The sequence below is a fragment of the Chiloscyllium plagiosum genome, chromosome 3 (assembly GCF_004010195.1).
Source record: "Chiloscyllium plagiosum isolate BGI_BamShark_2017 chromosome 3, ASM401019v2, whole genome shotgun sequence".
NCBI classification, from domain to species: domain Eukaryota; kingdom Metazoa; phylum Chordata; class Chondrichthyes; order Orectolobiformes; family Hemiscylliidae; genus Chiloscyllium; species Chiloscyllium plagiosum.
The window spans coordinates 26,882,531-26,896,869 of NC_057712.1; the positions used below are offsets into that span (position 1 = coordinate 26,882,531).

At 37.8% G+C, this 14,339-nt stretch overlaps 1 protein-coding gene across 2 annotated transcripts in view; it reads right to left on the bottom strand.

The window, feature by feature from the left end:
• Positions 1-720: 720 nt before the first annotated feature.
• Positions 721-14,339, bottom strand: part of LOC122541862 (glutamate-rich protein 1) — a 16,427-nt gene continuing 2,808 nt past the window's right edge. For both annotated transcript variants that reach the window (XM_043678950.1, XM_043678961.1), the window contains exons 2-4: positions 8,506-8,643; positions 4,100-4,228; positions 721-2,314 (exon numbers count right to left, since the gene is read on the bottom strand). In XM_043678950.1, the coding sequence (XP_043534885.1) occupies positions 1,965-2,314; positions 4,100-4,228; positions 8,506-8,643 (617 nt within the window). In that variant the 3' untranslated portion in view covers positions 721-1,964. The remainder of the gene's footprint in view (positions 2,315-4,099; positions 4,229-8,505; positions 8,644-14,339) is intronic.

Here is a 14,339-nt window from a genome sequence, read left to right on the forward strand (position 1 = left end):
TTTTATTATCTCTAAAATGTCTGCCAAAGGCACTGGACAATTTGCTTTCTTCTTGCTTTTTAAAAACTCAGTTAAAACTTCAACTATATCAATTTTAAGTATAAGGAGACCAATCTAGAAGTCTTACTGATGGAAAATTAAAGTAATTCTGTTTAATTGGTGTGCATCAGTGGACAGAACTACACTGACAATATTTATTATTTACTATTTTCTTCAAACTCTGTCAGAAGATGAAATGTACAATATCTGGCATCAAACTCCCATTGTTCTTTCAGACTTAAATAAGCAGATGCTGAGAAGGTATTCCCCCCTGAGTGGAGAGCGTGAAACTAGGAATCATAGTCTCAGAATAAGCAGTCAACATTTATAATAGACACACAGAAGAATCAGAGTTTACCAACTGAATGGTTTGAAATCGGAAATACAAAGAAACTAAGAGACAATATTTTAATAAGGTCAGCCTTATTTCACTTCCAATGCGAAACTAATAGCTCCCCCATTTTACAAACGCTATTTCAATAAAGGCTTGTTGCTGCACAAGTGCTCCTCTCTATTGAAAACCCAACATAAATCAAAATATCTCCTACAAATTTTTTTTACCACGTGTGTAGGACTGGGAACAAAATCAGAAGGTAAATTAAATCTCAATTTCACTTGGATTTGTAAGGCTGCATTTCTTAGGAACCAATATTTGTCCAACAATACACTCAGCAAGTAGTGAACCATTCAAAGTTCATTTATTAGAATCCACTGTTCCTTAAATATTCTTCAAACACTTTGAATTACTGAAAGCGGCAAGTACAGACCAGGAGTCATCACAGCAATTACCTTGAATTCCTTCAAAGCAATTATAAATCTGTTAACATTGTGTAAAACAACAACCAAGATGTAGAATATGAGAAAATGACATAATTCCCTATTCAAAATTCTGCAGAACTTCATTCGTAATTTCCAAGATCAAAAGTACAGTGCCAGTTTTAGAGTAAATAAAATTGAGCAATTTTGGAAGTTGGAACATAAATAATTGGTACTTTCTTTTAATATAAAAAGGCATCATCCACTGTACATCATCAAAACAATGCTTCCTTAACATCAAGACAATAATTCTGTAGTTTCTAGACACACAAGACAATAGGCATGGGCTCTGATTCACAATAGCTCAAATTTGGTTTCCAATCTCAAGCTGGTCACTTGTTCGTTGTCTGTATAATCAATGAAAATAAGTATAAAAGTCCCAGCCACTGATTCTGGAATGATAGCAATAAAGAACTAAGAGAAAAAAAGCCACATCATCCTTTTGCATTCCCAAAAGAGCCACTGAATTTTCTAAAAAAAAATATTTTTTCTCCAATAACTTTGACTTTGGTGGTTACTTCTTGATTTGGTGATATTCATGTCAGGTGGAGGAACAGATTCAGCATTATAACACATTCTGTACATTAAATGAATGATTTCACAGTGTTATAATTGTTCCAATGTTCATTTAACCTAGTTAACATAATGCTGTTTTTTATTTCATATGTCAGAGGAACACTTTGTACCTTTATAGGCTGCTAAGATTATTACAAACAAGTTCAGATACAGCAAAGACTTAATTTGACAGCTGGAAGCCAGACATTTATGTGTTTAAGAAAATGGACATTTTCTCAAGCAACTGAACAAAAAAGGTACTCACAATATTAAATCATTTTGCTTTCAACTTAAAGAAAAGCATAAATCTGAAGACAAAAGAAACTTTGTTTTATAAAAAGCATCCAGTTAGGCTGCAACTTTCTTTTAAGTTGCTGACTGAACTCTCATTACAGTAGATCCATCTCATCAAACTTAAAGGAGAAGCCAGATTTAAAAAAAAAATAGGTTTTAGGAGGGCAGGGGCAATAAATGCCAGGAAAGATGGCATTCCAGGTTATTATGTTAAGGAATGGCAGTAAAGCACCATCACCGAAACAATTCGTACACTGCATTTAAGAACTTAATAATCTCAAACTTTCTTCACTCTCAGCAGCATCTTCTTCACTGCTGCCCTCTGCTGGTTGATACATGAATTCTACAGCTGTGGCTCGGGGTGCCAGCCCAGCAGCCTTCAACCTTTCTTTGTGTCGTTTCTTTTTCAATTTTCTTTTCCTGTTTTTGGTTAATGCTTCTGCTCCAGACTTTGCAGAATCTAAATGCAGGGTGTTCAAGATGCCGTTTTTTACATCTTCTGGCTGTTGAAGCACAGAGGGCACATTTTTCTTGATGTGGTCAAGCAATGAGCTATTGAGTTTTCTTCTTCTCTTACGTTTTCTTGGAAATTTTTGTGAAAAATCTTCTTCTGTAATTGAAAATGCTTTAGTTGAAATAGATAACCTCAAAAAATGAATAACTGTCTATTGCCAGATTACTAAACATTCAACTGTACTTAATGTTTGCAGATACCAGAAATAAACTTTATACATAATAAATATATTATAACATGCAACATGCGAGTCAGAGACATTTTCTTGATTTACATACTTTTAATATTTTAATTTATATATATTAATATATCCTGGACTGTACTGCAGATCAACAGGACCTTGTGCTTGACCTTGAAGGCAACAGGAACAGGATCGTTCATAGGGTGGTTAACCACATATCTGATGCTTATCACTATGTTATGACGCATAATATACAAAGATTGAGAAGTTGCAGAGAAGGTTCCCCATGACGCTATCTGGGCCAGAACATTTCAGTTATAATACTTCATTGCCTAGATTTGCTTTTGAGTAGAGAAATCGAAGAGGAATTGAGTAGAGAAGCCATGGAGGAGAGAGGGGGCAGGCATGCATGCACAATAGAAAGAGCAAGAAGAAACAGGACCCAATTGAGGTATATAAAACCATAAAGGGCATAGATAGGGAGAGGAATTAATCTATAGGAATTAACTTTTCCCTTTCTAAAGGGTTCAATCACTCAGGGGTATTCCACCAAGAGGGTGCAGAGTATATGGAGCTCATTGCCTGAAATAGTAGTTGAAGTAGCAACGATTCCAATATTTACAACTTACGCTCTGAACTCATCTTTTGCAATCTCCCTCTTTCTTAATAGTGAAAAAATGTATTGATCTCAACACTGATTATGAAATCAATGAGATGAACATTCATGTACTTTACGGCACTGAAAATTGGTATTAAATATAAAATTTTAATATAGGAAGAAACAAGATACTCAATGGGACAAATTAAGTACCTAATAAAATATATGAAAGATGGCTGGACACTTGAACAGGCTTAAGCTTCACAAAGAACCAACTCTGGATAATTATAAGCATTTACTACAGAGATGCCCAAAACAATGTTCCAGTGCAGGAACCCAATTCACTGAAACAACTAGAGGCAGCAAGACAAAAAGGGCTGCTCTTTTTGGACGATAATTTTTTTAAAAAAAATTAATATTTGTTACCCAACACATCTTTGAGATACAAATTTGTTTGAGTGAGCTGCAGACACCTGACATCACTATTTGCAGGTAAGGGCATGACTTAGTGATATTATTACTAGACTATTAAGCCAGAGGCACAAATAATGTTATAGGAAACAGACTCAAATCCTGCCACAGCAAATGATAAGAATTTAAATACAATAAAAATCTGGGATTAAGTGCTTAATGATGACCACAAAATCATTATCAACTGTCAGGAAAAACCCATGTGTTCACCAACGTCCTTTAGGGAAGGAAATCTGTCAGCCTTTCCCAGTCTCGCCTAGTTGCGATTCCAAGCCACAGCAATGCAGTTGACTCTCAACTGCCCCCCCAGGCGATTAGTGATGTGCAATAAATATTGGCCTGCCTAGTGATGCCCACATGTTGTGAATGGTTTAAATAATTACTGCTTGTTTTTAAAAAATGTTTTGAAAAAGAACAAACTGATGCCATTACATAAACAAAGAAGGCAAATGTTGGAAATCTGTTATAAAAATTAGCAGCATCGGCTGAGAAAAATCAGACTGTGCAGGGTCAGACTATTCTAACAAAGGGTCACTGGACTTCAAACATTAACTCTGCTTCTTTCAACAGATCCTACCAGACTGGCTGTGTTTCTCCAGGACTCTTTCTTTGAAACTGATGCTATTCTTACCTTCCGATTCTTCACTTGAATCTTGACATTCATGCTGTTCATTTAATCTAGTTGAGCACACTTCATTCCCAGAAGGCGGCAGGCTCACTGTATAGACTTTCTGGTTTACGGGCCTAATTTGTGCATTGCCTATGTAAAAGAGTGCAATACCTTTTTGTAGTGATTTCTTTATATTAGTACTTTAAATTACATTTTGCTTAAACAACTATGATTTTACAGTATTTATCTAGATTTGTATACAATATCGATTTAAATCCAACGCTCTCAGTCCTGCATCAACTGTCCCCTTTCTCATATTTGTCCACTATGCTTTAAATTAGATGCCTGAACCTTTCCCTATGCTCTATCCTATTGCTTGTCCTGGAAACTTCTAAGAACTTCTGCTAAGCCCTCTCATCTGTACAGCTATCTCCTTCCCCAGTACTACTGCCAATGCCTCATGAATTCTTACCTGTTCATCACACACCAATTTTTGAGAATGCGTTTACCTCTTTAATCTTGTTGACTCTGTTCCAATTTGCTTGTGGCTCAGTATCGTTTTGGTACCGCTTTTCTATTTAACCCAAGATGCTCATACTCCCTCAACTGGATCTTTATTCACCCACTCCAAGCTCGTCAGCAGCCCAGATGACATATTGTGAACTTGGGCTCCAGGGAGGTAAGACAGCCTTCAGGACTCTTGATCCTGGCCACAGAGAACAGCATCAAATACACTAAGTATACTTTGCTTGATTACAAGTACATTTCTCTTTTCTCTCCCCTCTTGAATGGCTCCTTGTATCATGGACTATGGGCAGTTTGCTCATTCTCCATACAACCCCTGGAAGGGGGTAAACAGGGAACAGGAATCTCAAACTTATTAGACAAGCACAAGGGCTGACATTACCTCCGGATTCATTCTCCTTTTCTACAGATTTACAGTACTTTTCTAATATCTAAACACATGACTATTTTTGATCAATTGTCTTCAACTTCAGCTGTTCAAATATTCATTTTTCATACAATGTTTTGAGTCTCTCCAGCTTTGTTTTTCTGTTCCAACATTGAATGTTGTTTGCCAATCCCCAAATGTTCCCTTCCCTTTAAACTGACTACAAGTACCACTTCAACACACGGAATAAGATTAAGCATTGTTTGTTTACTTTTCAACCAACTGCACACTGTCAAAGAAAATCACCCTGAAGCCATTGCAAAATAAACCTAACCTTGGTCACATAAGATCATAACCATTTTTACTACACTCCCTATTTTTGGATTCTTAAAATTTAACAATTATAATTTTACAGATCCTGAACCAATTCATCCAGAAATGTCAATACTCTTTCCCACGGTTGGCAGATCTATTATTCTTTTTTTTTCTACCAAACACAAAGAACTACTATATATCTTCTTATTCTATTCTATTTGAAACTTTTGCAACTAGGAATACTTAGACAATTCTGCAAAACTACTTTTTCGTACCAGCTGGTAAATTCTATTTAAATAAAAGATTTGTTCTGATTTTTTTCTTTATTATCACTTTGCCTTGAATTCTGCTTTTATATTTACATTTTTAATTTTTTTTAAACATTCTTATTCTATTTACTTTCTTTTAAATACTCTCTCCGCTTGCTATCAATGTACCTAAAGGCTTATTTTCACTTCCAAGTTACCCATATTGCTTACCAGTGCTTCTTTCCCATCAACTGTTGCATTAACTTAATACCTCCTGCGCCACACCACCAATTATCTTTTTCCTGCAAAGATACAGGTTCTAACTGTTCAGATATATTTACTACGGTGTGTCAGAAATTTAAAGCGTTCTGTCCTCTCACTTGGTTTCAAGCTGCACATTTACCTTCCTAACCTGGTTTGTCCTGCACTAGCTAGAATGCAAAATTGATATTACTCTTCACTAGATTACTATTCGACTATTATGCTAACTGTTGGGGCTGCTTATGTTTGCAAGCAGCACAAATTGGATGAATGTGATTTTCAGTTAGCTCAGAACAGTTGTTTAGAGTGGTTTCAAATTAAACCATAAGTAGGACAAATGTAGCTTTGTACATAGAATATATCCAAGGTAACAAAATTAAACAAGCAGTGTGGTTTTTATACAGAGACAAGTGGCTATGGACACACTAAAGTATGCTGATAGAACAATTCCATATCTGATTTACCGTCTATGATCCATCACAAAAAGATTTACTTTAGTTTTGATTTCCAGATAAGCAAAGTTATAGATTTTGAATTTGTTACATATTTTGAATATATATACACATGTAACCTTAAAAGAAACCCACAATAAGCATGAAAGCGATTCCACTAAAAATCTCATGGAAAAGGCAGCCTAAGACAGTAAGGGCCCCCACACTACTAGCAGGGAGGACTGAATTGCAGGTGCAGGAGTCAGCGGTATTGGAATATGGTTAAATACAGCATGCTTTGTGAAAATCCCAAGGATAGAGATAAAGGCGTCTTATAAACATCATGAGATCATGGAAGACCAAGGGTTGCCCATAAGGCTGCCCATCACTGATCACAGAGTCACATGATTAATTTGATTGCACATGTAATTAATTAATAAAATGATTGGTCTGTAATTGCCAAATGTGGTCTGAAAACAAATGTATACAAGTACATATCATTTCTTTGTTCATTGAAGAAGCTTACGACTCCCAAAGGTTTCTTCCCACCTGTGCAATTTCAAAAAGTTCTTTGATGCTGGAAGTGGGCGGCGCGGTGGCACTGTGGTTAGCACTACTGCCTCAGAGCGCCAGAAACACGGGTTCAATTCCCACCTCAGGCGACTGACTGTGTGGAGTTTGCACATTCTCCCCGTGTCTGCGTGGGTTTCCTCCGGGTGCTCCGGTTTCCTCCCACAGTCCAAAGATGTGCAGGTCAGGTGAATTGGCCATGCTAAATTGCCCGCAGTGTTAGGTAAGGGGTAGATGTAGGGGTATGGGTGGGTTGCGCTTCGGCGGGGCAGTGTGGACTTGTTGGGCCGAAGGGCCTGTTTCCACACGGTAAGTAATCTAAACCTGGACTCTGGATGTCGAGTGATTTATTTAGTCATTCTGTCCAATACTACGAATGACCTTTTTGGAACATTTTTTTATCTGGGTCCTAATCTTTCATACACTGTTGGCTCTGGTCATCACTATGATTTCTGATTGATCACCTTCTCTCTCTAAAGGCCCATACACCCATTTGTTTATAGTCAGATTGTTGAAAGGCAACAGATGGTGCTCAGGATCACCATTAAGTGGAGTCACCATAATCCTAAAGGACCACCAGCTGTTCCTTGATTAGAGTCAAGGTTGGTGATGAATTTCATCCGAGGGTTACAATGCTCAAATGTGGGGAGGCTGTTGAGGGGACTTCATGGTGGCCTTAGCTTGTACAGAAAATTAACTCACGCTGTTGGCATCTTAAACAGCTGTGCGGACAACCGAGTTAACCAAACCCCTCTTCAAGATCAGTCAAGAAGAGGTAATCAATTTTGTTCAACATTCAGCAGCGCTCCTGAATTTCTATCTTTGAGGAATTGTTTTAAACACTAAAATTGCCTATTTGTAGCTACTAACAAATTATTGACTTTGTACCAAGTATTTAGTACAGTACTAACATTTAAAAATAACACTCTCAGGAGTCTCTTGCATTTCCTTTACTTTCACCTTCTCAGAAGATTAGATTAGATTTGATTCCCTACCGTGTGGAAACAGGCCCTTCAATCCAACAAGTCCACACTGAACCATTATCACACCCACCCAAACCCATTACCCTACATTTACCCCTGACTGATGTACCTAACACTACGGGCAGTTTAACATGGCCAATTCATCTAACCTGCACATCTTTGGACTGTGCTCAGTTTTTATTCCCCATTACTGGCAGTCTGGTCTTGACCAGTTCTTAGGAATATTTTATCTAAAAACCATCCCCACTTTCCAAAAATAATTTTAAGATTGAGTGAATAAACTTTGAATATACTTCCCACAAATACAATCAATATAGTAGCTCAAATCATTCAAAAATCCAGCTGTTTTCATAATATATATTAAGTTTAATATATAGAAATTAACTTCTGTATACAAGTCTAAACAGTGGGTCCACCATATACATTGAATGCTTGTGTTGATTCTGAAGTTGGCAGATAACTATTTATCCATTTTTTTATTCTGCTGTTTTAAATTTCAATCAGCAGTTCCATCAAGATACATGTGTTACATGTGCTGGAATATTAACAACTAAATTGGAAAGCTGCTGGGCCATAATAGACCAGCTTGCATCGAAAGGGATGTGGTGTCTCAGCAGTGCTGTCAAGTAAACCTCAGTTGCAAAACTGTGAAACACATTAATGGTACTGTACACAAAGGGGTCAACCATAGTTCATTTGTTTTGTGAAATATTTTCCATCTAGTTACCTTTTGAATCACCAGTACTTTTGCTTCTTTCCTTATCCTGTTCTTTTTCTGCCCTAAAGGTTGTTGTCAGGGCTTCCGGTATTTTCCTTTCAGGAGGTGGTGAAGAATATAGTTTCTTCAACACCTTTTGTTCAAATACTGTATAGGAAAAGAAGCTACAATCATTAAGTACATATCAAAATATATATATTTATTCAAAACAAAAATCAATAATAGCTTTGGAGAAAATCAAAAGCATTCCAGATTTAACACCTAGGTGTCAAAAATCATTGGTAGCCAAATGATATTGCTAAAAATCCAGAAGGGCAATACTATCACTCCGGTACTACCTCAAGCCAAATTTTACAAGTTGTCCAAAAGGTCTATTTGACCATCTTAGACATACATTTATTGAGCTTATAATGTCCAGAGTGTTCGGAGTTCAGAGGCAGTCCTATATTCGAATAGGTTTGAGGTCTATCTGAATAAAGCTTAAACAAAACAGTTGGATTGACAATTTGAGATCACAAGTGTTGTCTTAGCATTCATTGAATTCAAAACTGCCAAGCAAGCAACTCTAGAGGGCTTGAAATCATCAGAATACAAGTGCACTTTGATTAGCATAGTAAATTTATAAAAGGAGCAGTGACACTCATATCTAATGTATATCAAGCACAATTACATCAGACTTCCATATCATTGGATATCTGGTACTGAAAACCAGATGCACAAAGTACCTACTTCATGCGCATGGCAGATGATTCATCATACATCTATTATCCTTGATGGATTTCAGGGTAACAAGAAATCTAAAACATTTTCTCTTCTCCAGTTATTCAAAATTTGTCCATTATGGTTACGCATTGAGTAACTTATTTGAGAAAAAAGGAAAATTATTTTAATTTCAAAAAAATTTAGTGTTCGAGGGTTAGAACATTAAAATGCTACATTGAATACAATGGCTGCTAAAATAAACAAAGAAGTCAATGTTAAATAACAGATTGTGATGTAAACTTGATCTACATGGTGTTTAGGAAGGAAATGACTGTACATGGTTTGCAATAGTAGTAGGTTGACTGCGTTATTGATTGCTAGCCTTTATAGTGAGAAAAATAATCGTATGGTTTGCTTAACAGTCATTACAACGATGCAAAACTGATAAGTGAACAAGTTAAGCTAAGGCAGCAGAATAAAGAGGAAGAAATGTGGAAAATTAAGATTTCAAAGGAAGTATGAGTGACAAATTACATCCCAGGAAATGATAGATTACTAAATAGTCTAACTCCTGACTAACTATACAATGAAATCAGACTGCATTTATTGCCCATCCTTAATTGCCCAGAGGGCAATTAACCATTGCTGTGGATCTGGAGCCAAATGTAGGCCAGACCGGGTAAGGATGGCAGCTTCCTTCCCTAAAAGACATTAGTGAACCAGGTGGGTTTTTTTTCCAACAATCCATTCTTAATTCCAGATTTTTACTGAATTCAAATTTCACCAGCTGATGTGGTGGGATTGGAACCCAGGTCCCCAGAACATTACCTGGGTTTCTGGATTAACAATAATACCTCTGGGTCATTGCCTCCCTGGAAATTTATCTGCTCCCCAACTGACATTCTTTCCCAGTATCCAGGTGACGCCTACTTATGAGGCACCTTATCAGCACACACATGTCTAATGCACTTGTGGTTTGACTGCAGCTTCAAATTTCAAAATACAGCAACTGACAGCTATTGAAAAGTGGCATGGTTTGCCTCTGAATGTACTATGCTACAAAAGAACTGTCAGAATGGAAGTACATCTACACATTGCTGAGGGAGCACTGAGCAGAATTTTCTCTCAGAAATGTAGAGCTTTTGGAAATAAAGGAAGGCCGGAGCAGCAGTCTACGTGAGATTGCCACTTCTCAAAATCCAGATGAAAATTCATTCTCATTTGGTATATATTTCACAGAAAGTAGTTATAGCATAGAATATCTACTTCAGTGCTTTACCTGAGGGGATCCCAAATTAATTTTACTATTTGAGAATTTATTCATTGTCCTGCTCCAGAAATTAAATTATGTAGGCTGGAAAGGAATTTAATAGAAAGAAAACTCAGAGTATACACTGATTAAAAAGCTGCAGGAAAATAAATTGTTAAAAGTTAATGTGGTATAAGCAGCTATTTGATATAAATTAGTTACATTGCCATAAAACCATATCATGAATATTTTGGCAAGAAGGCTCAAAGATTATTGCCAATTGCATTTTTATAGCACCTTTAATACATTGTTCTAAAGCTCTGCTTTAATGAATAAAATTTGACACCAAGCCACCTAAAGCAACATTACAGAAAATGTTGAATATTTAGTCATAGGTAAGTTTTTGTCATTTGCTTACTGGATGCAGGCACTTTTATTGCCTATTTCCAACTGCCCTTGAGAAGGTGGTGCCTTCATGAGTTGCTGCTAGAGTTGAGGTAAGGGGTAAGATATACACAGTGCTGTTAGGGAGGGAGTTCTAGGATTTAGAACCAGCCACAGTGAAGGAACAGTGTTTTAGTTTTAAGACAGAATAGGTGTTTGCCTCAGAAGGGAACTTGCAGGTAATGATGCTCACATGCATCTGCTGCCCAGGTCATTCTAAGTAGTTGAGATCATGGGTTTGAAAGGTGCTCTAAATGGAATCTTGGTCAGATATTGAATCATATAGATGGTGTATCTACGAACCTGACCTTGAGAATTTTTTAAAACACCAGGTCATTCTAAGTAGTTGAGATCATGGGTTTGAAAGGTGCTCTAAATGGAATCTTGGTCAGATATTGAATCATATAGATGGTGTATGATGTGCAAATCAAATGTGCTACTTTGTTCTGCATAACAGCAAACTTTCAATGTTTTTGGAACTACACTTAAGCAGGCAGGCAGAAAATATTATTTCACAATCCTGTACTGAGCCTAGTAGACAGTAGATTGATTTTGGGAAGTCAGGAGAGGAATTTGAACCACTGTCTTCATCATTTAAACAGCTGATCCAGTTCAGTTCATGGTTAATGGTAACTCAGGATGTTGTTCAGGAGAGATTGAATAATAATAATGTCATTGTAATTAAGGGTCAATACTGGATTCTGGTCAGGGCATTTGCGTAGCACAAATGTCATTTATCAGTCCAAGCCTGGATAGTTCCCTGATCTTTTTGTACAGGGATATAGGATGCATCAGTATCCGAGGATCTGTCCCTATCTAGGGGATAATAATATCCTGTGGTGGTGATGTTTGACCTCAAGAAAGCACAAACATCACCTTTTGTTCTAGGGATGAATCCAATGAGCAGAATTTTCATCTGATTTGCATTGGTTTCAGTTTTTCCAAGGATCCCTGATGTGGTGATAATTTGGTCAAGTTGGATTTGACTTAATTTTTATAAACAAAGTACTTCCATGTTGCGAGATAAATGCTAGTCATCTAATTACACTGGAACATGTTTTGAGTACTATTGCTGAAACATGTCCAACAGGTGTCAATGTCTTTACAGCATCCAGTTGTTGAAGTTTTTTTTTGATATTACGTGAATGAAGTGAAATGCCTGAAGGCTAGAATCTGCGATGGTGGAGACTTCAAAAAGCAGAGTTGAAAAGTATGTTGCTGGAAAAGCACAGCTAGTCAGGCAGCATCCATACAGCAGGAGAGTCGACTTTGTGAGCATGAGCTCTTCATCAGAATGAGAGGATGACCCAAAGGGTCTAAGAGATAAATGGGGGTGGGGGAAAGGTAACTGGGAAAGCGATTGGTAGGTAAAGGTGATGGTGATAAGTCGGAGAGGAGTTTGGAGTGGATAGGTGTGAAGGAAGATGGACAGGTAGGACAGTTCAAGAGGGCGGTGCAGAGTTGGAAGGTTGGATCTGGGATAATGTCGGGCGGCGGGGGGGGGAAAGAGGGAAATGTGGAACCTGGTGAAATTGATATTGATCCCATGTCATTGGATGGTCTCAAGGCAGAAAATGAGGCCTTCTTCCTCCAGGCGGATGGCTAGAATTTGACTGTGGAGGTGACCCAGGACTTGCATATCCTGGGCGGAATTGGGGGGTGGGGAAGGTGTTAAAGTGTTTGGCCACAGAGCAGTGGGGTTGTTTACTCTGTCTGTCCCAGAGATGTTCTCTGGAACGTTCTGCAAGTTGGAGTCCTGTCTTCCCAATGTAGAGGAGACCACATCAAGAGGCAACAGACACAGTAAATGATATGTGTGGAAGTACAGTTAAATCTCTGTTGGATGTGGAAGGATCCTTTGGGGCCTTGGATGGTGGTAATAGGGGAAGGGTGGGCGCAGGTTTTGCACTTCTTGTGGTGACAGGGGAAGGTGCCGGGAGTGGAGGGTGGGTTTGTAGTGGGCATGGACGTAACAAGGAAGTTGGCAGAGGGAATGGTCCCTGGTAGTAAGGGTTGAAAATGGAAGAGGATTATGCATTGTATATATTCAAAAAGCAGCCAAGATAGATTATTCATTCAACACTTCTGATTAACACTTTTTCTTGCCTAGTTTTTTGCACTGGGCTTCCCCATAACGGAGGGCAATGATATTCACACAGAATCCTCATCCTGTTAATTATTTAATTGTCAACCAGCATAGGATGACAGACTAAGATCAGGCCCAAGGGTCACAGGATCGTTTAGCTGTCTATTGCATGCTGCTTCCACTGACTGGCATGCAAGTAGTCCTCTGTTGTTAATTGACCAGATATCTGGTGCTGCTGCAGGCATGTTGTCCTACACTCTTTATTGACCCATGGTTCAATTAGTAAAGATTGGCTAATTCAGCACTAACATGCCCATCAACACTGAAGAAGCCAAGTACACCAATGCAAAGTACAAGGTTGAAAACACTTGCAACCAACTTCGGCCTAGAACATGGTTCAAGGGGATGTTCAATTTTGCTTTCCTAAAGTCCTTACAATTATAAATACCAATCTTCAGAAAATTAAGTTCACTGCTAATAAGCAACAGCCAATGGGACTGAATATTGCAAAGGTCCTGAGAACATCTTGGGCTGTAGCATTGAATGCAAGCTCCAGAAATAGTCACAGCCACCAGCAAATTATTCTAGTACAATTACAGCATATGCATCCACCAAACAAATGTTGAAAAGTGTCCAAGTATGTTCTGCCCACAAAATGGAGGGTAAATCCAAAGGAATTTACTAGTTGGCAGCTAATTATCTCAGCTCCTAAATGATATTTATGAGAATTCCTCATGGTAGTGACCAAGATCCAACGATCTTCATCAATTACCTCTCTAATACAAGAGGAGAGTGGGGATATTTGCAGATGACTGAACAGTGTTCCATTTCATTCTCAGCTCTTCAAACAAAACAATCTGAAACTGCATGCAGTAAATCGAAACAACTTCAGGCTTGGGTTGATAAGTGAAAAGTTACAGCAAACTTTGTTTTAATCAACACCTTATGGACCAGCAATCTCAAACAGCAAAAGTTATATACCCGATATATAGAAGTTTACTGGATTATCGCGATCTCAGAGTAATTAGTTGAGAGTGAAAGTGAGAAGGCTTTCTGCTGGTAAGTTTTATTTAAGGGAAAGTTGCATTATTATTTAAATAAAGTATAAGAGTGATGTGCATACACCTCTGAATTACGCTTCTATTACTTAGTGCGTGTTTCTACGTTGATCATGTGGATCTCTTAATTAACTTGAATACTCGATCAACCAGCACACTCAAAGTGCCGGTTAATATAAAGTTTGCTATAGAACATTACAGTGCAGTATAGGCCCTTCGGCCCTCAATGTTGCACCAACCTGTAGAACGGATCTGAAGCCCGTCTATCCTACACTATTCCATTTTCATCCATATGTTTGTCCAA